Source organism: Haliotis rubra, unplaced genomic scaffold (genome assembly GCF_003918875.1).
Source record: "Haliotis rubra isolate DU_JTF1 unplaced genomic scaffold, ASM391887v1 Scf121, whole genome shotgun sequence".
NCBI lineage: Eukaryota > Metazoa > Mollusca > Gastropoda > Lepetellida > Haliotidae > Haliotis > Haliotis rubra.
In genome coordinates this window covers 988,501-1,013,936 of record NW_025765126.1, presented here as the reverse complement: position 1 = coordinate 1,013,936, position 25,436 = coordinate 988,501, and the positions used below count along the sequence as shown (strand labels likewise).

The window sequence follows — 25,436 nt, the reverse complement described above, 5'->3', positions numbered from 1 at the left end:
GACATCGTCAACACACTGGCTACCAAGGGACATCGTCAACACACTGGCAACCAAGGGGCCCCGAAGATGTGTTGGAGAAAGTTTTACTTGACACAGAAAAGTGCATCCAGCATAGAATGGAACCAGAACAAGATTTAGTGTCCTTCAAGACGCACAGCAATATATTTATTGTCAAGTCCTTGACAAGAAGTACAGTAAGATAACGTTAGGATGAAGGCACCTCACCCAAGCCATCATATTAGATTTAACTGTTTTTACATAAACTGGGAAAAAATATATAAAACTATTCAACCAAGCAGAAAATGTAACAACTATTTTTCATACAATGATTTAGTAGGCGGGCCTTTCTTGTAAGCATTCTGAGGTTATGGTTAAACCAATCACCAGAGGTATAATCCCATGATCAACAGATCCTCACACAGCTAAGGGACACAACTCTACACAGTAAACTGCAGTATCCCTAACCACATAACCACCTATCTCTTTAGAGATCATTGGAGACTAAGGATGTAATAACACGATCTGTCCTGATACGACACGTATATCATGGCAAGGTTGCAATACACACTATGATACTTGAAACCTTGACTTGGAAGTTCATCTTCTTACATGTCTGCCATATATGACCTCTTGTTACAAGCAGGACACAGACATTTGTGATACTCCCAACGCTTAATCCCTGCAGTCTATCTTGTGTACATCGCCAATTAATACATAACATAAATACATTATCAGAGGCCCAGATAAACTGCATATCCGGGTAAAATACGCAGAGAAAATTTCAAATTACGCATTGAAAAAATAATTGTTGCGTACCAGTTACGCATTTAAAATGTTAGATACGCAAAAAGTTTAAAACAAATGCGTACAGTATATATTTATAAAAATTGCTTACGTAATGAAAAAGACATAGATTGCTATCAAGTTGTACTGTTAGTATAGGACAAGTGTTGTACTGTCAGTATAGGATGAGTGATTTGTTATGAAATCATTTCCATTATATTTAAGTTGGTTTTGATTAGGTATGACATAAGGCAGAACATACCTGCTTAGTAAACTTACTCAATGACATAATACTTGGGTGAGTAAAATGACTGAAATACGCACATATTTGTAAGCAGTGGGTAACAGAAAAAGAAATACCCACTCAACATTCATAATACCCACTCCAAAAATACAGTGGGTACAGTACCCACATGAGCTAAATCTTATCTGGAGCTCTGCATTATGTCATGACTTATGTCATACACTCTCTTGCAAGATCTACAACACTCAGTGCAAACTTATCAACACATTCAACATAATATATAGTCACAACAGATATGACTGGGAGAGGAATGAATACAAACACTAAAAGAACACTGTCTTTTGATTGTGTGATAATAGTACGCTGTGTCTGACTTTTGCACTGTTGTCAACATATTTGTGTGCTAATGATTATGTGAAGACCACATAAAATAGAATGGACACACAATACACTGGATAATCAAGGGGGGTATGGTGATGGGACAACAGATTATTTTGGTTTACAAGCTGTAGACAACTCACATCACGAGATGGATAATCAAGGGGTGTAAGGTGATGGGACAACAGATTATTTTGGTTTACAAGCTGTAGACAACTCACATCACGAGATGGATAATCAAGGGGGGTATGGTGATGGGACAACAGATTATTTTGGTTTACAAGCTGTAGACAACTCAAATCACGAGATGGATAATCAAGGGGTGTATGGTGATGGGACAACAGATTAGTTTTGAATACACAATGCCATTTTAGAAAGTGGTCAAATGTAACGAATGTTATATTTGGGATTTACTAAGAAAGCGTAATCCCAAATATAACATACGTTACAGATTATTTTTGCTTACAAGCTGTAGACAACTCAAATCACGAGATGTGGACCATTATGATCATACAAAACAGACACAGAATATTGAACAGGTGACTCTATGGAATATGAATGAGCAAATATACCATTCTTTTAACTTAATCACAGTCAAATTTGCACCAATCAGATATACTTCTACCATTTATACAAGGTGTGACAGAATTGAACAGTGTATTGACCATTGTGACAGCTCATTATTTGAAAGCTCAAAGTAATGCAGGAATTGTGAATCCAAAGATGTATACTGGGTCCCAGTCTCTTTGAACTGAGGCGTTTGTATATTGACTATTGTCCAAACCTAAGGATACTTCAGCCACTTTAGGCAAAGAACAAACTACCACAACTATAGAATTTGACAGAGGACACATTTTTTTAAATCAGTATATTTTGGTAAGGATATTATCTGATGTCATAAGGCTAGTTCATTCATAAATCATGTAACTCCTGGGCATACTGACCATGTTTTCAGATTGAGACTGTTCGAAATAGACAGAGGTAGATCTGATTGTGTTTATCTTCTGCTTCCATTGTGGATGTATTTGTAGGTGGACAAGTAGGTGTTCAAAACTCACATTTTAACTTTCAGTGTGAGTGTACGTCGAAGGGGGGTGGGGATGGGTGGAGGGAGTCTGTTTGACAAAATGACAGTTCATCCCTCTTTATTTCATCAGTTTCTATCAGTATGATATTTTCAAATGGGGGTAGTGTCCAACCCCCTGGAACCCCTACCCCATCCCACATCACCCTGCTTTTCCTGAACTATAACTGAAAGAAATCTTCAAGGTTCTCCGGAATCTCCTCACCAGAATCAGATGTCAAAACTTCAACATAAACAGGGCTTGATTAATAATGTTCAGGGGAGTGGTCAAATCTTCACAACACCAGGATAATCTGAGATCCAAATCCACTTCATGACATCTCCACATCAACGTACACATTTCCTCAGTCCGACTTGTCATCGTCAGAATCATCATCAGAAGTCAGAGTCCAGGACGAGGTTTTCCCATGATCCTGAAACAATCAATATGGCGTTATTGTTTTCACAGCAGGGATGCCCAATATTCTCAACTGAACAGTTTGGGGCAAGAAGACTCTCAGTTTATGGGCAACTAGACCAGATTTCACAAACACCAGCACTCACCAGAATTTGAACTTTGGCAGCTTTGAGATCATCCCTCACGACGTCACATGCTTGCAACAACGGTGACAGTACCTTGCGTCTCGCCTTCTTCTCTGTCAGACTTGGGTCAGCATCTACAAGGTTACAGGAGATAATTACTGGGGTGTGTTACTGGGGTGGGTTACCAGGAATGATTACTGGGGAGTTACTGGGGTGGGTTACTCAATGGGTTACTTTGGTAGATTAAAGGGGTGTATCATTTGTTACATATTTCTGAAAACCATAGCAAGAAATATCTGTCTGCCAGATGGACTAAAAGTTGTTCAGCCAAAAGGTGTGTGAGTGAGTTTAGTTTTATGCTGCTTTTAGCAATATTCCAGCAATATCACGTCGGGGGACACCAGAAATGGGCTTCACACACTGTACCCATGTGGGGAATTGAACCCAGGTCTTCGGCATGATCAGCGAACGCTTTAACCACTAGGCTACACTACCGCCTTCAGCCAAACAGAGTGATTTGAATGAAATATCATTTATGAAAACAATCATATGAACCTTTGACAAGAATTTCTTGTGGAGGGTCGATAGAGAAGTTGCGAACTTTGGCCCTAAAGTCAACAACACTGTCCATGATGTGCTGGAACCTTCTGGTTGTCAGGTCCTGTCCAGGAGGCTGGAACATGGCAACCAACTGTCCAGATAACCAACACACAGCTACAGGCAACTTGAGAAGAATATTTACTCCATGAGTTAAACAACACCACTTCTTTATGTCAGTACAGATCCCAAAAGGAGTAGACAAATTCATGTAAACACAGTTCCTGCTAATGTCGTGGCTTTGTACACTTAGTGAGCTAAAGGAGCCCCTATAAAGAGGAAGAGGCTACATGTGAAGTTTTACATACCTGCATAAAATGCATTGTTTCATAACAAGGTTAAATTACCTCAGATTACACAATATTTAAAGACGTCTGCTACTGAAATGAGTGGCCACATGTGTTGAACTGACTGACCTACCTCTGCCAGATGGAGGTTGACACCCAACTTGGCCATGACGTTCTGTAGGTACGTGCTGCAGTGTGAGACGACCGCCGGACTCCGAGCTCCCATCAGTGTCTGGAACAAACCCATACTGTATTACCTACAATCTTTACAATGATGCAAATTGAGTGTCCCTTGCTCATTTTGTGATGTCGTCTTGGCAGAACATGCTTGAGTTTTCTTGTCACAACAAAGATATACCACAAAAGGAATAGTAAACAGTAAACAAGAGTCATCAGAAGATGACATATCCCCCCGGCCCCCACATCTTTGAAAGAACAAATCATCTGACAGTTACTTAAAATCCAGCTTGATTTTAGACTACCTAAGTGCAAATCGTTTCCATGGAAATCGTGAAAAAAATAAATGACAAAAATCTGCAAATAGCAAAAGGCACCACTTCAAGATCTGACTCACATATCTGCCAAGTTTTGCTGAAAAATATTAAGAAGTTTTTGAGTTGTGCTCCGGAAACGAAACCCACCCCTCCTTCTGGGACTAAGTCCGAATCGTTTCCATGGAAACCGGAAAAAATAAAATGCCAAAAATCTGCAAATAGCATAAGGCACCACTTAAGGTTCTGTTTGATATATCTACCAAGTTTCATTGAAAAATATTGAACGGTTCTTGAGTTATGCTCCGGAAATGAAGCCCACCCCTCACTTTTGGGACTAAGTCCGAATCGTTTCCATGGAAACCGGGAAAAATAAAAATGCCAAAAATCTGCAAATAGGAAAAGGCACCACTTAAGGTTCTGTTTGATATATCTACCTAGTCTTGTTGAAAAATATTGAACGGTTCTTGAGTTATGCTCCGGAAACGAAGCCCACCCTTCTTTAAGACTAAGTCCAAAACGTTTCCATGGAAACCGAGAAAAATAAAAACGACAATAATCTGTAAATAGCAAAAGGCACCACCTTAGGTTATGTTTGACATATCTACCAATTTTTGTTGAAAAATATCGAACGGTCTTTGAGTTATGCTCCGGACATGCCGGTGGGATAAAAATGTATTGCATTTGCAATATCAAAATCCATACACAAAGAGTTAAATGTTGAAAATATATTCTCTTGGGATGAGATAGTCTCCGGGCAATGTCCAGATAAATATTGGGACCAAATGTACTGAGTGAGTGAGTGAGTTTAGTTTTACGCCGCACTCAGCAATATTCCAGCTATATGACAGCAGTCTGTAAATAATCGAGTCTGGACCAGATAATCCAGTGATCAACAGCATCGATCTACGCTTTTGGAATACAATGACATGTGTCAACCAAGTCAGAGAGCCTGACCACCCGATCCCATTAGTCGCCTCTTAAGGCAAGCCTGGGTTACTGAAGATCTTCATGGGTCCCAAATGTATTGGGGTCAGTTCAGAAAAATTTAATCCTTATAGAAAGACTTAGTTTTCCAAATGAGTTTCTGTTCTAACTGCTGCACCTACCTCCACCTTGGCGCCGAGAGCAATGTTGAGACATTTGACCAGTCCATGCACCTACCTCCACCTTGGTGCCGAGGGCAATGTTGAGACGTTTGACCAGTCCATGCACCTACCTCCACCTTGGCGCCTAGGGCAATGTTGAGACGTTTGACCAGTCCATGCACCTACCTCCACCTTGGCGCCTAGGGCAATGTTGAGACGTTTGACCAGTCCATGCACCTACCTCCACCTTGGCGCCTAGGGCAATGTTGAGACGTTTGACCAGTCCATGCACCTACCTCCACCTTGCCAGGGCAATGTTGAGACATTTGACCAGTCCATGCACCTACCTCCACCTTGGCGCCGAGGGCAATGTTGAGACGTTTGACCAGTCCATGCACCTACCTCCACCTTGGCGCCGAGGGCAATGTTGAGACGTTTGACCAGTCCATGCACCTACCTCCACCTTGGTGCCGAGGGCAATGTTGAGACGTTTGACCAGTCCATGCACCTACCTCCACCTTGGCGCCTAGGGCAATGTTGAGACGTTTGACCAGTCCATGCACCTACCTTCACCATGGTGAGGCAATGTTGAGACATTTGACCAGTCCATGCACCTACCTCCACCTTCGAGGGGCAATGTTGCGTTTGACCAGTCCATGCACCTACCCACCATGGCGCCTAGGGCAATGTTGAGACATTTGACCAGTCCATGCACCTACCTCCACCTTGGCCTAGGGCAATGTTAAGACGTTTGACCAGTCCATGCACCTACCTCCACCTTGGCGCCGAGGGCAATGTTGAGACATTTGACCAGTCCATGCACCTACCTCCACCTTGGCGCCTAGGGCAATGTTGAGACGTTTGACCAGTCCATGCACCTACCTCCAGCTAGGTGCCGAGGGCAATGTTGAGACATTTGACCAGTCCATGCACCTACCTCCACCTTGGCGCCGAGGGCAATGTTGAGACGTTTGACCAGTCCATGCACCTACCTTCACCATGGCGCCTAGGGCAATGTTGAGACATTTGACCAGTCCATGCACCTACCTCCACCTTGGCGCCGAGGGCAATGTTAAGACGTTTGACCAGTCAATGCACCTACCTCCACCTTGGTGCCGAGGGCAATGTTGAGACGTTTGACCAGTCCATGCACCTACCTTCACCATGGCGCCTAGGGCAATGTTAAGACGTTTGACCAGTCCATGCACCTACCTCCACCTTGGTGCCGAGGGCAATGTTGAGACGTTTGACCAGTCCATGCACCTACCTCCACCTTCGCGCCGAGGGCAATGTTGAGACGTTTGACCAGGTCCATGACACTCTCCATCATCAGGGCCGTGTTGAAGTCGTCCGCCATAGCTGCCTCAATGTTACTCCGAGCTCGAGACAAACTGCCACAGATCAGTATCAAAATAGACTTGAGACCCAAACGTATCTACTACAAACACCACAGGGAAGAACAATATGATCAACGTAAATTGCTTCATATAGCTCTGTGATCAGGCTGTCAACCACTGTCTTGTCTGGCTCAAACATGATTATTAAGATGCTGCCGCACAGAGCCGTAACAGAGCTGGAATGATGCTGACAGCCACACAAGAAACCAGACAGAAACAAGTTCAAAACAGACCAGATCAAATAATCGTTGACTGTTGACATTGAGTCACCTACAGTGAGGTGGCATTACATTACAAGGCTCGTCATGCTAATGATCTTTGTAGTAATGCCCTGTTTTTAACAAAATATCTGCAAGGTACTTACAAGACTGTTGCTAAATATGCAACTCACCAATAGAAGATGCTACATGTCAGCAGTCTTTGACATTAGAAACCAGAACAACCAGTGATAAATGTTAACAGCCATGATCCACACAGCACTACGGCCATAAACCAAGACACCAATCCAGACCATCCAATCCATTCATTAAATCGCCTTATATGACAAACAGGCGGCATGGGACCAATATATACCTAGAATTCCCTTGACAAATGAAGAGTAAGTAGTGAGTGAGTGAGTGAGTTTGGTTTTACGCCGCTTTTAGCAATATTCCAGCAATATCACGGCGGGGGACACCAGAAATGGGCTTCACACATTGTACCCATGTGGAGACTCGAACCCGGGTCTTTGGTGTGATGAGCAAACACATTAACCACTAGGCTACCCCATCGCCCCGACAAATGAAGAACGTAAAGGAATCACCGATGTTTGACCTTGGCGCTATGGAACATAAGTCAACACCATGCACCATGTCATCAAAAATATGTAATAGAATCCTTTCTTGTACCATGAGAACTTAAAAGTCTGATGAAGATAAGAAACATGAGTGAGATGTACTGTGGTAGTTTGAATAGTGCCAGCAATACTGGCAGAGATAGACTGTAAACTGACCTCTCATGTAGTTTGGCCTCGTTGATTGGCTGAGTCAGGAGTTGACCTCTGACATATGCGTCACACTGGTGGAGACAGCTCTGGATCTGCTTGGTCAGCTGCACTGCCTTCTGCATCTTCTCGTCCGTGTACTCAACGTCTGGCGGGACAAACACACCATCAGCACACCGACACTTGTAATACATTGACTGAAGGAGTGTGCTGGCTTATGTTGGATTTCCTCCAAGAGGTAAAAACTAACACTATATCCTAGCAATTTTCAAGAAATATGATATCCCCATAAAGAAAAAACATTCATGCCCAAGTTTCGTTTCCTCGGTTCATCGAGACAAATCGATTAAGGTCAAATTTATAACATTCAGAAAAAACCCGAAATACATAGATCATAGCGGACACAACTGATTTCAACTTCTTGAGCAAACTGAGGTACTATCTTCAAAGGGAAAAACGATGTGGACGACACAAAACAGACAGTAGTGGGCCAAAACATAAGGTCATGTGACTTACAGTCGGGTGAACTAAAAATGTGGAATAGAATCAAAATATGAAGAGCAGTGTTTTAGTCGTCCCCTCGTCACATCAAGGTCTGTTAACTACTGTCATTAACAAGAATAACTAAGTGTCTTGACTTGGAACACAACACAGATCTTCAACAAGGAAGAAGGAAACAGGGATCGTTGAAAGAGAATTACTGTATTTCCCGAGAAACAAGTGCACTCACTGTTCCGGTAGGGTGTGAGGAGGCAGAGAACACGGAACTGGTTGGCTGTGTATTTCTCAAGGAGTTCCGATATACTTATCACATTCTTCAGCGACTTCGACATTTTCTCCTTGTCATCCTTCAAAAACAGATGTCCTGGAAAGGAAATATGCATATTATACCACTGGGTCACATGACAACACATAAGTAGGTCACATGATAACACAGTAAGGAGGTCACATGATAACTCATGTCATCAGGGAGTTGCCCCACCTGTGTAGCCAGTAGTTGGCCCACCGGGTACAGCCCCACCCACCTGTGTGTAGCCAGTAGTTGGCCCACTGGGTACAGACCCACCCACCTGTGTGTAGCCAGTAGTTGGCCCACTGGGTACAGACCCACCCACCTGTGTGTAGCCAGTAGTTGGCCCACCGGTTCAGCCCCACCCACCTGTGTGTAGCCAGTAGTTGGCCCACTGGGTACAGCCCCACCCACCTGTGTGTAGCCAGTAGTTGGCCCACTGGGTACAGACCCACCCACCTGTGTGTATCCAGTAGTTGGCCCAGAAGTTACAGCCCCAACAACCTGTGTGTAGCTAGTAGTTGGCCCAGAAGTTACAGCCCCACCCACCTGTGTGTATCCAATAGTTGGCCCACTGGGTACAGCCCCACCCACCTGTGTGTAGCCAGTAGTTAACCACTGGATACAACCCCACCCACCTGTGTGTATCCAATAGTTGGCCCACTGGGTACAGCCCCACCCACCTGTGTGTAGCCAGTAGTCGGCCAACTCGGTACAGCCCCACCCACCTGTGTGTAGCCAGTAGTTGGCCCACTAAGTACAGCCCCACCCACCTGTGTGTAGCCAGTAGTTGGCCCACTAGGTACAGCCCCACCCACCTGTGTGTAGCCAGTAGTTGGCCCACAGGATACAGACCCACCCACCTGTGTGTAGCCAGTAGTTGGCCCAGAAGTTACAGCCCCACCCACCTGTGTGTAGCCAGTAGTTAACCACTGGATACAACCCCACCCACCTGTGTGTATCCAATAGTTGGCCCACTGGGTACAGCCCCACCCACCTGTGTGTAGCCAGTAGTTGGCCCACTAAGTACAGCCCCACCCACCTGTGTGTAGCCAGTAGTTGGCCCACTAAGTACAACCCCACCCACCTGTGTGTAGCCAGTAGTTGGCCCACTAAGTACAGCCCCACCCACCTGTGTGTAGCCAGTAGTTGGCCCACTAAGTACAGCCCCACCCACCTGTGTGTAGCCAGTAGTTGGCCCACTAAGTACAGCCCCACCCACCTGTGTGTAGCCAGTAGTTGGCCCACAGGATACAGACCCACCCACCTGTGTGTAGCCAGTAGTTGGCCCAGAAGTTACAGCCCCACCCACCTGTGTGTATCCAGTTGTTAACCACTGGATACAACCCCACCCACCTGTGTGTATCCAATAGTTGGCCCACTGGGTACAGCCATGATAGGCATGGGACTGGGCAAGTTCGTTTTCATGATGAGGAAAGATCAGGTCTGTCCCTCCTGAGTGAATATCCATCTTGTTGCCGAATATCTCACTGGAATCAAAACCAGGAAAGCCAATGTATCTACGTTAGTTACTTTCTGACAACATAGAATCATGTACCTTGTGAATACCTGTATTCCTTGATGTGTGTTTGATAGCATTATGTATAGCTCTGATGTACTGATAACTTGACTTACTTCCTCTCATGTTCTTGTGAGACATAAAGTTCACTCATACTGGGACCCGTGAATGTCCGGGATAGAATATTGATCTTCAGTAACCCATGCTTGTCGTAAGAGGCGACTAATAGGATCGGGTGGTCAGGCTCACTGACTTGGTTGACACATGTCATCGGTTCCCCATCGCGCAGATCGATGCGCATGCTGTTGATTACTAGATTGTCTGGTTCAGACTCGATTATTTTCAGACCGCCGCCATATAGCTGGAATATTGCTGAGTGCAGCGTAAAACTAAACTCACTCACTCACTCACTCACTCATACTGGGCCACATGTAAGTGAGTGAGTGTATTTTTACGCCGTATTCCAGTGATATCATGTTCGGGAACACCAGAAATGGGTTTTACACATTGTACCCATGACGGAAATCGAACCCGGGTCTTAAGCGTAACAACGAACGCTTTAACCACTAGGCTACCCCACCACCCCTACATTTATAAAAAGATCTGTATCAAACTCTGAGAAAAGTGATAGATGTTGATAGTTTCTTTTTATTTCATATGTCGCACTGGGCAATATTCCAGCTATATGATACTGGTCATATATGACCCACTGACTGACATCAACATCGACTGAATCAACATGAAGACTTCCAGATACTGTGAAATATAATATATAGGGTTACAGAAGATATGTCTATATTGATACAACAGCTTTCTACTGCCTCATGGTTATGAATCAAACAAGAGGACAGGTGTAGCATCTTACCTCGCCATTGTGGAGCACTCGATATGCCAGCCCGGGCCGCCCTTCCCCCACGGAGCCTCCCAGTGAGGCTCATCGGGTTTAGCTGCCTTCCACAGCACAAAGTCTGCTGCATTCTTCTTCTCCTGATTGTCTGTCAACATGGAAATTGTTTACCAACACTAAAAACAGAGAGCTGAGAGAGTGAGTTAGGGAGCTGGGTTTGATTCCATTTGAATGGTATTTCAGTCATATCAGCATGTCGGCATGAAAAATGAAAGTTTATAACTTTTGTGAAACTCTCGATCATTGGGATGGTGTGAAACACCAAAAATCGAGGGAATCTGGGACTTAAACCAATGATCTTCGGACCACTGGTGTTGTTAGATTTAGCATGATCGTGTATTGTGTATCATTCATGGAGATTCAGTAGCAGCTGGTCGGTCGGACTGGAACCACTTCCCACTGGGATAACACATAAAGTCAGCAGGGGTTTTACACCATTAACCAAAACATTCAGCAAACATCTTAATCATCTTTCAACATCTTTTATTTCTTTTAAGTATCAAATGAGTGTCAGGTATTCAGCATTCAAAACAACATGCACTTGGTAAGCAATATGCAAACAAATTCTAAAAGTTCTCATTTTCTTACGCTTGATAGATATCATAACATCAGATTTCAAACATAACATTTACTGCAGGGATCTTAAACAGAGTATCAATACTTTTTCCACATTAATAGTTCTGTTGAATAACAAGACACAACATTAATTGTAAGGTATATGACAGGATCTGGAATCAATATCCATTCCCACTTTGTAATCTTTCAAGCTTCTTTCTTGATCACTGAATTAACCAATACCGACTTACCTGACTGCCATTGGTCATGGCCCCAAGAAGGTGGGCACAGTATCCCGTAGCAGCAAAACTTACCTGACTGTCATCGGTCACGGCCCCCAGAAGGTCATCCTCGATAATCTCCAGGGTATACTTTCCGATAAGTCTCCACTATACCCTGGATGCATCTACGACTCAGCCCCATGATTTTATTACCTCCCTTGGCTGGCTTTTTATCCAATCAGGTGTCTATGCTGGGAAGTTCAGCATACCAATCACAAATCACTTTCGCTTCTTTTATGTAACCGATTATACTTGGCAACATAATTGTTGCAGAGGTACTCTGAAAGAGGTAAAAAGAGTTCTTGCATATATTTTTTAAGGGTTCAGATCTGTCAATTTGTCTGTATGATTTCCCCCCAAATCTGAGTTGCACTGTGAACAAACCTTCGCAGCTGCGGCCGCTATCTTTGTTGACACTGGCAAGCTGGGTTGTAACGGCGGCTAAGCTGATTGGCTACTGTGAAAATGCGGAGCCAGCAAATGGAGGGGCCGAGCCATGGATGCATCCAGGCTACTAGTGGAGATTTATCGTAACTTATACCCTGGAGATTATTGAGGATGCCAGAAGGTGGACACTGTATCCAGTAGTGGTCAAACTTACCTGCCTGGTCACAGCTCCCAGAAGGTGCACACAGTATCCCATATCGGCCAATCTTCTCGACATTGAAGTACACACTACCTGAAGGACCAATACAGAACACTTATTTATCAGTGGCAACTGGATTATCACATTTCATACAACTGAAACATTAATTATACACCCGAACGTCCCTGTTCAATAGTCATAAATTTACAGTTTTATACTGTTAATAAATATGTATTCATATTCATCTGAATTTCATTTTCAAAATAAAATATCCCGCTAGCTTAACAACGGTTTCGGAATTAAATGCTTGTGAACATATGCAGTCTTCTCACTGCCAAGCAAACTCCTCATCTACCAGAAGATATTTTCACCCTATAACTGAAATTTAGACAAACCTGTAGAGGTTTCCAATTCTTTGAAGAGAATCGTCCTTGGGGTACATATATGCATTTTCTGCAGCTGAAAATGTTATGTCACAGTTGTATCAATGTTTTAATAAAGATATTGTAAAATAAATAAAAGCCTTTTCTATTTATTATACGGCCCCCACCACATGGAGTTACCTCCCTGCCACGCCTGCGTGGCCAACCAGGTAAGCACCCAGGCCCATATCATCATTCCTTCTGCTGAAGAAATCAGTGAACAGAATTGCAGGGAGGTGGGCGGCCCTACCCCAAGGACGATTCTCTTCAAAGAATTGGAAACCTCTACAGGTTTATCTAATTCTTTTTCATAGAGATCGTCCTTGAGTATGCATTAACACAGACTCCCAAAGACCGGAAGCTAGGGAGGAGGGAATTCAGTCACAGTACAAATAAATAGCGATCACGTAAACAAAAAGTTACTTATGCCACAACACTCATCTGTCACATATCCCAAAGATTCCGTGAGAGGGATTATGGGAGGTGACCCGACAGGGAGGAAACGTACTGAGGACTGGCCTCAACTTGCTAAGCATTAAAACACAGCACAAAGTGTGTACATAAAACCCCGCCCACTTAGTGAAATCTCTAGAGAGCACCGTAAGGGGGAAACCACAACTCACAACCGAATATCTCAACTGAGAAAGTGAAAGTGAAAAATCAACAGCAGATATGTCAATTGAAACACCAACTGAACACAGCGTCTCTATAAAACCAAATAACCAAGACTCACTCGGTCATGGTGGCAGGACACTGTCCTCCGGAGAGAACAGAACGGCCAAAAGCCGCTCGATCACATGAATGTGTATCAAGCATATAGTGCCGTGTAAAAGTGCTAGGCCGGCTCCAAATAGCGGCAGAGCAAATCTCTTCGATGGGCAGTGCCGCTGCAAAAGCTTTTGAAGTGGCTAATGCCCTGACTGAGTGAGCCTTCAACCCCTCAGGGGGAGGCTTGCCCTTAGCCTGATAAGCAGCACAAATGACTGACACAAGCCAGCAAGAAAGTGTCTGTTTGCTGGCAGGAGCCCCAGCCTTCCCGCCACCGTAACAGCAGAACAGATTTGTACCCGTACGGATCCCTTGTGTTTGTTTGATATAGACCTTGAGGGTCTTACGGCCGTCCAACAGGTGAGTGCTCGTTGCAGAGGTCTGGGTAAGAGTAGGAAGTTCGATAGGAGCTGTCATTTGGAAAGCGTGATCGATCTTCGGACGGTAACTATCCGGGAGGGGAATACTGACGCGATCTGGATGGAACACAGTCAGTGCCGGGCCTGCAGATATGGCATGTAAATCACCGACCCTTCTCCCAGATGTCACCACCACCAGAAAAACGGCCTTCCTTGTAAACAGCTGAATGGAAATAGCCGATAGACGTGAGAAAGTAGGACCGGACAGCCAATCTAGCATGATTGACAAATCCCAAGGTGGGATGGTACGCCTGAGAGCAGGTTGAACCCGATCAAGGCCAGCTAGGAAGCGCAGGACAAGAGGGTGCTGCCCGAGAAGAGCACCATCGACAGGGGTGTGAAAGGTGGAAATAGCGGTGGAGTACCCACAAATGGTCGAAGCCGCCAAACCTTCTTCCAAACGAGACTACAGAAACACCAAAACTCGGACTAAATCCGCAGAAAAGGGATCTGCAATTCCCCTATCTGAACACCAGCGCGCATTGCGGGACCACCTATCCTCGTACTGAACATTTGTCGAATCCCGCCTCGAAGCCAGAATTGTGTCTGCAACTGCTGCAGGAATTCCGCGTGCCTCGAGGCTAGACCTGACAGAGGCCAAGCCACCCACTGAATCCGTGGATTGGGGTGTGGCGCCGTTCTGAGTGAGAATGTCCGGTCATAAGGATAATGGAACAGGAGGCTGAGCCAGAAACCTGAGAATTACCGGAAACCAGCTCTGTGACGGCCAAAGCGGTGCCAGAAGCACAAGTAGCTGAGCTGGGAATGAGTGTTAGTGGCGGGAACGCCCACAGCACCTTGCCCGTTCAATCCAGCAGGAAGGCGTCCGAAGCCAACGCCCTCTGGTTCGGTATTCAAGAGCAGAACACGGGTATCTGATTTGTCCTGCCGGACGCACACAGATCCACCTGGAACGATCCGTACAACTGGGAGATAACTCCGAATATCTGCCGATCGAGCATCCACTCATGCGGGGCCAGGATCCGCCGAGAGAGCCCGTCTGCTCGCACATTCTCTAGCCCAGAGGAGACTGACTGAGTTTGGTTTTAGGCCGCTTTTAGCAATATTCCAGCAACATCACGGCGGGGGACACCAGAAATGGGCTTCACACATTGTACCCATGTGGGGATTCGAACCCGGGTCTTTGGCGTGACGAGCCAACGCTTTAACCATTAGGCTACCCCACCGCCCTAGCCCAGAGGAGAAACTCCCATGTCTCCCGTCGGAGCACTAAGGACACCGTGCCGCCTTGCTTCAGGATGTATGTCATGGCCGTACGGTTGTCTAACTGAAGACAACCACCTGGCCCTGAACATGCTCCCAGAAGCGCTCAAAAACCAACCGCACAGCTCTCAGTTCTAAGACATTGATGTGAAGACTGGCTTCGGCTTCGGACCAGAGTTTGGACACTGACAGACTGCCCAGAACACCCCCCAGCCCAAGAGGGATGCATCCGTTTGAACTGTAAGAGCTGGCGTCAGAACCTCCAAAGGGACCCCTTTGGAGAGATTCCCGACATTGGTCCACCACTGAAGGTGAGGAGACAACCACCCGGGAACTGTGAGACACTTCTCCAGATCCTCTGAGTGAGCCCACAGACTCGCCAAAGCTTGCTGTATAGGGCGCATCCTCAACCGCACACGACAGAGACGGTCGCCTACATATTACCCAGCAGACGGAGCTGGGAGAGGAACGAAGACACCATCTCCCGTACTCTGGTGATCCGGTCGGGCGACAGAGACACAAGACCTTGTTGAGTTGTGAACCGTGCCCGGAGAAAAACCAAGTCCTGGGTGGGTACCAGGTCGGATTTCTTGAGGTTTATGATCCACCCCAGTCAAACTAGAATGTCTATCATCGTGTGAGTAGAATCTAGACTCGCTGGCTGAGTTAATGCGCATAGCAACCAGTCGTCCAGGTAAGGGTGACAATGCCTTCCTTGTGAATGAGCTTGGTGAACACCCTGGGGGCAGTAGATATGCCGAAGGGGAGCACCCTGAACTGATAATACATCCCGTCGTAAGAGATCGATGTGAGCCAATCGCTGGGCTGAACAGAGGAGATCACGAAGCAAAGTGTCTCCATCTTGCAGGATGGAACCTCAACATGCGATTCAACCCCTTTAGGTTGAGATTTGGACGGAACCCGCCGTCTTTCTTCGGTACAAGGAAGTACGTGGAATGAAACCCTGCCTGTTCCTCGCCCGGTGGTATGCGCTCTATTGCGGACTTGTGCACCTGACAGTCTGAACCTCGTCGCGCAGTATACCCGCCCTGACCGGACATGACGGCACCGGAGTGCGCCTTATGCCGGTAAACTCTGGCGGGCCTCACTTCCACAGCGGTAGATGGCTGACAGGTACGGTGGACAGCACCCAAGCCTTCTCCCACTCCGGAAGGAATAGAGAGAGGCGGCCTCCAACTGTGATATGTGGTAAGAGAGCATGAGTAGTCCCCTGGCTGGGACGTATCCGCTGGAGCAGCCTGCACGTCTAACGGGAGGTCGGGGCAGACCCCCCATGACTGCGAAAAGGCTGCTGGGAGCCAGACGAAAAAGACTTCTCCTTACCCTTACCCTTGGCGGGACGGCTCAACCTCCTACCCCCGCCAAGCGTCCGAAGCCAACCTGCAGACTCGGGCATAGACTGCGCCCCAGAGGAAGAGCTCGCCACGGGAGCACGTGGGCGAGAAACCTGCGGTTGTTCCAAGAAGGCCTTGGAATCCTTGAAGAAAGTAGCTGCAGCAGCAGCCTCCTATATTACCTGCTGAGCCCCCAGAAACAACGTCGCACCCAGCCGAAACAGAAGGGCCAGCAAGGTTTGCTGGGTCGCCGCCGAGTAGCCTGAGGTCGACAACCACAGCTTGCACATCCCCATGACTGCGCACATCACCATCGACGAGCGGACCTTAACGAGTCCCTGGTCAGATGATCTTGTACCTCGGTAAGTTGACGAAGGAGAACAACATGAGATGATACGTCACCCGTGCCTGCCTCCGCTTCCAGGGCCGACCTCTGAATCGAGGAGAGGTACGCCCCATGGACCACAACCCGTACCTGTTGCATAGCATTCCGATAAACCTCCTCGTAGGTTCGGTATGCTTGCCGCAGAGGGGCGCCCGACTGGGCAAAAGATGGAAAGAAACGCCCTTGTTTGGCAGCCGGAGCTGAACCTGAGGAAGCCGAGCCTCCCCCGAGGGCGACCGAGGTAAACACACATTCGTCCACCACCGGAACCAGGAACAGGGACTCATCACCCAGATGATACCGCTTCACAAGTTCGGGCAAATCGAACCGGAGCCTAGAGCCAGCTAGTAACGGATCCCCAACATCCTGAATCAGTGAGGGAAGAATGCGGAGCTGCGTCTGTGAAGGCTGCCGAGGAGCAAACGTCTCACCCGGCAGGCGGAACTCAGACGAGTCCTGACAGCTAATCGGCACCGCAGCTTGGGGTAACATCTGCGCAATGCGCTGACGCACCTCTCGCAAAGCTGACGCGAAGCAGAAAGCGCCCTCGGACTCCTCAACCTCCCCAACATCCATCGACTCGGCTCCCGAGCCTGAGCCAGAATCCGGATCCTCCAAAAGAGAGGACCCGAACCCCGACCTGGTGGAAGGCCGAGCCACAGACGACAAAGGGAAAGAAGAGCCCGAGACACTCTCCGCTCCGGACACCGACCGCATCCCAGAAACCCAGTCCCGAGACGCAGGAGGTAGCCCAGACAGAACTGGCTCCTCTGCTCTCAAGGGGAAAGGGTGCGCAGGGACCGGAACACCAGGAATACTCAACGGTCCCTCCCTGGGGTGGCCGAAGCTTCCGGACCCGAAGCCAGCGGCAACGGATCGACAGAAGCCCCCGAACTCTCCGCCCCCTGTCCAGTGCCAGCAAGAAACTCCTGCCGGAGTCCTCCAACCGACTCGTGCACGAGGGACTTCACCGAGTCCATATGCTGTTGGAATAATTGTTGAATGAATGACATATCAAATTGTGGTGATTCTTTCGAACCTTTGGTTTTAGAAGGCTTTTTAGCCTTTTCAGACTTGGATGGGAGTATTTACTCGGCCGGGTCCCCTCCCGCCTCCTTCAATTGTCTGTAGAAGAGGAAATCAGCAGCCCTTCTCTTCTGGGCACGGGGGAGAAACCGATGCAAAGCTCGCATACATCAGGGTTATGCCCAGCCTTTTCAAGACAACATAAGCACTTTTAATGCTTATCTTGCGGCGGCAGCATTAGCCCACAGGCAACTGATGCTGTAAACGCCTGAAAGCAAACGCGCAACGCATGTAGCTAACGGCAAAATAAAACAGCAAAATACACGTAGAAAACATTGAAAATACGTGAATGCGACGTGACATGAAATAATTGTATAACAAGCAATATTTCACCACGTGGCACGCTAAACTTCCCGCCATGGAATAGCAACACGTGCGTAAACCACGGGAAAGCAAGCGTAAATTTTGTAATACAAAAGTCACATAATGAGAAATAACTAACTGCAAAGTCAAAAGAGCGTTGTAAAGAACGAATAAAGACCATGCATACAGTAGTTGAAGACTCAGACATAGACGTAGTATCGAATACTCTTTGTCAGCACTAGTCAAGCACGTGTACACACGATGCGTGACAGCAGAAGGAATGATGATATGGGCCTGGGTGCTTACCTGGTTGGCCACGCATGCGTGGCAGGGAGGTAACTCCACGTGGTGGGGGCTGTATAATAAATAAAAAAGGCTTATATTTATTGTACTATATCTTTATTAAAACATTGATACAGCTGTCACATGACGTTTTCAGCCGCAGAAAATGCATATATGCACCCAAGGACGATCTCTATGAAAAAGAATTGAGTAATGTTTAACTAATCATTGTCTAATTACATACAGCAAACTGTGAATTAAGCAGCAATAGTGCATGTACGGTACTCTCACTCACTCACTCACTCCCAAATGACAGGTGATACAGTCACAGTACACTCATCAAGAGTTTCCATGGCTACAGTCATCCCCCACATTGAAACACAAGCTACATGTGGCGTCTCCCGAGGCAAGAAATATGCCTCTGTTCACCCAGCAGTTAATAGGTACCCAACAGGAACAGACAGCTACCACCTTGGATTGTTCTTGTTTAAATATAGTCACATTGAAATGTATTCATTCAACCCTATTTATTCTTGGAAGAAGCAGAGGAAGAAGTATGGGTAGCTCTCTGGTTACCATCAATACACATTGATTGGTTGATTGCTTGTTGTTCACAACAAGAAGCAGGAAGCGTTTCCATCAAGTCAACTAACTGGCAGGATATAGTATATGACTCTATTTGATAGGACTCAGGACTCAAAAATACATTACTACAAACCTGATGACTGGGTGTGGCCTCTATACAGTTTGATCTTAAAGGGACTCACCACTGGGTGTGATGTAGGCAGTTTGTGGCCCTCTTATTAATGTTGTATTGATATTACCCTGATTACAGATGTAGCATAGCCTCTATACAGTTTGATCTTAAAGGGACTCACCACTGGGTGTGATGTAGGCGTGGCCCTTATTAATGTTGTGGTGTGATATTACCCTGATTACAGACACTCAATAATGTAGCATAGCCTCTATACAGTTTGATCTTAAAGTGACCCCTCACCACATAGCCTCTATACAGTTTGATCTTAAAGGGACTCACCACTGGGCGTGATGTAGGCGTGGCCCTTATTAATGTTGTGGTGTGATATTACCCTGATTACAGACACTCAATAATGTAGCATAGCCTCTATACAGTTTGATCTTAAAGGGACTCACCACTGGGTGTGGTAGTAGCCCCTAATATTAAGTGTAGACCCTATGATCTTAAAGGGGACTCACCGTTGGGTGTGGTAGAAGTGTAGACCCTATCAATGATGAAGCATGGCCTCTATACGGTTTGATCTTAAAGGTTACATGCAACGTAAAACACAACTTTGCAGATTCTGATACCTTTCGGTATGGACTTACAGATACAAATCATCAAAAATGCAAATTCAACTTATAAAGTTGAAAAATAACACGATGAAAACAGCCCCGCTAAACGATTGGCTAAATTCACCCCAGCGCGTGGGGTGAAAAGTGTGCTGCGCTCATAGCACATGCCGCAGTGAAATAGGTTCGCGCAGCTTGGAAGCAGGATGTCCGGATCATAAGTTCGTGAACAGGAGTAGTCTAATCAAAACAAATAGTGAATAATCTACTCATTACATAAAAGAACCTTGTAAGGATCTAGATCTACTCAGCTATATGTCAACCAGTGAGGCGTTCAACCTTTCAAGATGGAAAACCTTCGCTGGCAGTGAATACTCGGCGAAGGCTTTGATGTGAATTATTTTTCTAATGTTTTCTTGATATTTCACAGGCGCGAGCTTTTATGTTATGACAGTAGATTACCGATTTAACTGTTTATATAATTTCATATGTCTATTTCACCACACATTCTTCTTACCGAGTCACATTCTCAGTTCCATACTTAAAAGCAATGTCATTATTTAGCGTTGACAGAATTTCTCACTGTGATATAGAGATGTCGTTGTCACAGACAAAACTCAATGTCTGTTTTATTGACACCTATGTGTCTGCCTGCCTGTCTGCTAATAACAATATTCAATACACAACTTTGATTACTGACCACATGCAATTTGAACTTAACACCTATCAGGCTATACATCATAAACCAAACGCATTGATTTATGGCCCGAGTTCGGTCTCTGTCACATTATGTAACAAGTGTTTGCCACTGATGTGGCAATATCCCCCGCCGCTAAAGAATGGAATATCTATATTTACTACTTTTTATTTTTGGGTCACATACAAGATGCCTGAAATGACTGGTGTCTGCATAATCACCCGATGTAGGCTGTCAACATACTTGAAAACATTGGGTGCAATGTTTTATGAGATATCGCCTTTAAAAAGCGGTCAAAGTGTCGTGGTGACCTTGAAGATAAGGTCAAGGTCACCCAAAATCAACTGATGTCTGCGTAATCCCCAATGTATGCTGTCACCAAATTTGAAGACATTGGGTATAATAGTTCATGAGATGTCGTGTTAAGAAGAGTTTGAAAGTCTTCAGTGTCATGGTGACCTTGAAAATAAGGTCAAGGTCACCTAAATAAACTGGTGTCTGCGTAATCCCCTAATGTAGGCTGTCACCAAATTTCAAGACATTGGGTACAACAGTTCATGAGATATCACGCTAACAAGAGTTTGAAAAGTGGTCTAAGTGTCATGGTGACCTTGAAAATAAGGTCAAGGTCACCCAAATCGTCTGGTGTCTTTGTAATCCCCTAATGTAGGCTGTCACCAAATTTCAAGACATTGGGTACAACAGTTCATGAGATATCACGCTAACAAGCGTTTGAAAAGTGGTCAAAGTGTCGTGGTGACCTTGAAAATAAGGTCAAGGTCACCCAAATCAACTGGTGTCTGCGTAATCACCCAATGTAGGCTGTCACCAAATTTGAAGATATTGGGTACAACATTTCATGAGATATCACGGTAACAAGAGTTTGAAAAGTGGTCAAAGTGTCGTGGTGACCTTGAAAATAAGGTCAAGGTCACCCAAATCGACTGGTGTCTGCATAATCTCCCAATGTAGGCTGTCACTAAATTTGAAGACATTGGGTACAACAGTTCATGAGATATCACGTTAACAAGAATCGGGACGTACGTACGTACGACGGACGGACGTGTGGACGCCGCTGAATACATAGTCCCCATTCCGCGTTGTGGCGAGGGACAATTACACAGACAGGCAGGTGTGATACTTGTACACATGACATGTTATGATGTCTGTTGATTGCAAAATGTTCTACATAAAAAATGAACATGTATTTACAAAACCCAACATCTCTATATACACACACACAATGAGCCGTGAGGACATCGGCAAATGAACCAGCCGTTACACTTGAGTGCACACCCACCCGTTCTGACTGGGTTGGTATCCCGGGTGCTTCGTTTCAAGGGAAGTAAACCTAAGTACAAAATATTGCACTTTTGATTTGCAATTGTACGCTTATAATTTTGTTGTTTATGTTTTTTTCATAATCAGCAATGTATATTATATGTCATGAATAAGTGATAATTGTGTTTTAATTATGTTTGATTTTTTGGTTGCATGTGACCTTTAAAGGGACTCACCGCTGGGTGTGGTGTAGGCATAGACCCTATCAATGATGAAGCATGGCCTCTATTCAGTTTGATCTTAAAGGGACTCACCGCTGGGTGTGGTGTAGGCATAGACCCTATCAATGATGAAGCATGGCCTCTATTCAGTTTGATCTTAAAGGGACTCACCACTGGGTGTGATGTAGGCATAGTCCTTTATAATGATGAGGCATGGCCTCTATAAAGTTTGATCTTAAAGGGACTCACCACTGGGTGTGATGTAGGCATAGTCCTTTTTAATGATGAGGCATGGCCTCTATACAGTTTGATCTTAAAGGGACTCACCACTGGGTGTGGTATAGGCGTAGCCCTTATTAATGATTACATTCACAAAGTCGATGATCTCCGGGACATACTCTGTGACCTGCATTGACCTGCTGGGAGGGAGGATGTTCAGGGCCTCCATATCCTCGAAGAACTCAATCTTGTGTTGCCAGGTGATCTGTGAGAAGGGGATGCCAGTCTGGAAGCAACACCCAACTTTGTCAATGTTGCCATAAAATTTACACCAAACTGTTCAAACTGAATAATGCTCGAGTCTGGTAAGCAAAACAAGTGATTGATATAATGAGCAACATTCTCTTCTTGAGATTACAAGCATCAACCAAGTCACTAAGAATCTTAAGAGAGTGGTCAGTAGTGTGTAAAGTGAACAAAGATAGTTTGGTCAATTTATAGCACATCACATTACAAAATGAGTTACGGTACACTGTGACAAACAGACTTTTTCCTTCAGCTTTTGAATGTTATGACCAAACAGAATTATTTTGGCACCATTCAGCTTCATTCCAGGATTTCAGAGAGGGGGACAACAGAAATGAGCTCCCCACTGTACAGATAAGGAAACAAAGCAATGTTTTCTAACCAATATGAATCCCCATGCTAAGACTTCATCACTACTGAACTACCTCGTTGGATCTGTCGATGATTTTGTCATCGATGTCAGTGATTCCCAGGACCACCATAAGATTGATGTCAAAGAAGTTTTCCATGATCCTTCGGATGATGTCGAATCTCATATATGTGCTGGCATGTCCAATATGAGCCGAGTCGTACACTGTTGGGCCACACATATACCTGCAACATATACCTCCATACCTGTTGATTGTCGACTGACCAAATTGTCAACATGTCAATAAAACCTGGGTTAGGTGAGCTACAGATCATTCCCTGCACTGTTACTATGGTTACAGACTTCTGTTTGGTTGTCTCGACTCATCTAAAGTACATGTGTTTCGGATCTCCTATTATTTCTGTCTATGGTTGAGTGAGTAGATATTGTTTTATGTCAGCAATATTCCAGCCAGAGGTAGATAGCATCAGTAATAGTGAGTGGCTAGATGATAGCGGTCTGTAAACATTCAAGTCTTGATCGGTAAGTGAGTGAGTTTAGTTTTACGCCGCACTCAGCAATATTCCAGCTATATCATGGCGGAGGTCAGTAAATAATTGAGTCTGGACCAGACAATCCAGTGATAAACAGCATGAGCATTGATCTATGCAATTCGAATTCAATGACATGTGTCAACCAAGTCAGCGAGCCTGACCACCTGATCCTGTTAGTCGCCTCTTACGACAAGCATGGGTTACTGAAGATCATTCTAACCCAGATCTTCACGAGTCAAGTCTGGGTCAGACAATCCAGTAACTGATATATACCTGAAGGTAACAATCATAACACCTGTCATCAAGCTGAGTTATCTTGATGGACTGATATCTCAAATCTGTTCATTGTAGTAACTTAGTTACTATGCTTTATATCATAAAAATAACTCTTTATCTGAGGTTTGAGATAAACAAATACAGTCTGTTTGGTATTGACATCTTGCAGACGATTATTTTAACTCATGCTAGATAATCTAAATTCTGCTGATGACTTGCAGTGTAAAATATAGACAACATTTTATAGGTTAGGTTCAACTTTGCTTCCAAATAATACATAGCAGGTTAACTCACTCCCGTCTTAATCACATACACTCATCAATCAACTCTAATTGCTTGTTTAAACAGTTCTACTACGTCGTCTGTCTGTCTGTCCCAATGGCTTCTATAAATGTCCCTTGTCATCACAATACTGTTTTTCTCCATTACCTTCTTGTTGTTTTTGTTAATTATATACTATATATAACCCTGTTTCCTACCCATTTCCTACCTGCTTGACAACGATACAAAAATGTTTATCAAAACGTTGCATCACCTGAATAAAGAAGTTCATCCATAAAGTTTGTCGATATCTGACTCTCCAACTTCTAGAAAAGCCACTCAAAGAAGTAATCTTAATCTGCTTTATAATCAAGGTGAATAATATCTCCTTAATGTTATTACCATGTTCCCATTCTGTCATTCCTCAGAATTAACGGCTCTTTAGTCTTTGTTAAAGTGTTCCACACTTTAATTCCAGTGTCATATCCCTGAGGCTTCTCCCAATTTGTATAACGCTGGGACGTCGAAATGCCACTGCTTAAGATTGTACGATTTCTGAGAGTCCATGATCTAACTTGACAATTTCCGTTTGCAAATCGTAAATGACGGGAGTTGAAGTACTGATGCCATCCTCGCGAAAATCTGGGAAATATTTTAGCTGACATTTCGATCCAAATGTCATAACAGCATTCCCAACTTAAGATTTACTGTCTTTCACTTGACAGAACGAGCTCTTCGGACACTTGAAGGTTTCCCATAGGTCGTTTGAATATTATCATTTGTGACCTCAAATCTGGCTGTACTAAGTGAGGGGGTTTCCCAGCTAACAATGCCGTTTATTTTTAGATTTCATTTCAACATTAACTTGATTTGAAATAATGTCCGATCGTTGCCATGTGAGCTTTATCAGCAATGTGAAATAACAACAGGCTAATACCACCAACGCTATTTGTGTAAACACGTGTTTCGGTTTGTCATCACAAGCTGTGTCACTGTCAAGGTCGAACGAGTTCCCGGAAGCAAGTTCTCGATTTCATAGAAAATTAAACTATGGGTTCTGAAACGGAAAGAGATGAACAGATGAAGCAGACAGTCTTCTTTATTTCCAGTTCTTATAATCGTTAAATGACAGACAACCGTATTTGAAGACGAATATCTCAACACATTAATTTCTTCAGCAGATTCGGATCTAGTTTGAAGATGATGAGATTATTCTTTTCGTTCACATT

At 44.9% G+C, this 25,436-nt stretch overlaps 1 protein-coding gene across 2 annotated transcripts; it reads right to left on the bottom strand.

Moving 5' to 3' along the window:
• Positions 1–1,497: 1,497 nt before the first annotated feature.
• On the bottom strand, positions 1,498–25,217 carry LOC124265051 (probable cysteine--tRNA ligase, mitochondrial). Of its 2 annotated transcripts, XR_006895327.1 has the most exons (14): positions 24,610–25,217; positions 23,193–23,361; positions 22,570–22,747; positions 12,507–12,584; positions 11,028–11,157; positions 10,000–10,133; positions 8,584–8,718; positions 7,863–8,001; positions 6,742–6,865; positions 4,029–4,127; positions 3,567–3,684; positions 3,033–3,145; positions 1,886–2,902; positions 1,498–1,699 (listed from the first exon to the last, which is right to left on the bottom strand). XR_006895327.1 is itself a non-coding variant. In XM_046699847.1 (13 exons), exons 1-13 carry the CDS (start codon positions 24,870–24,872, stop codon positions 2,834–2,836), a joined length of 1,749 nt encoding a protein of 582 aa, XP_046555803.1. In that variant the 5' UTR covers positions 24,873–25,217; the 3' UTR covers positions 1,498–2,833. The 2 variants fall into 2 exon arrangements, 1 of the variants encoding a protein (XP_046555803.1); XM_046699847.1 differs by having other exon boundaries at positions 1,498–2,902.
• Positions 25,218–25,436: the final 219 nt, after the last annotated feature.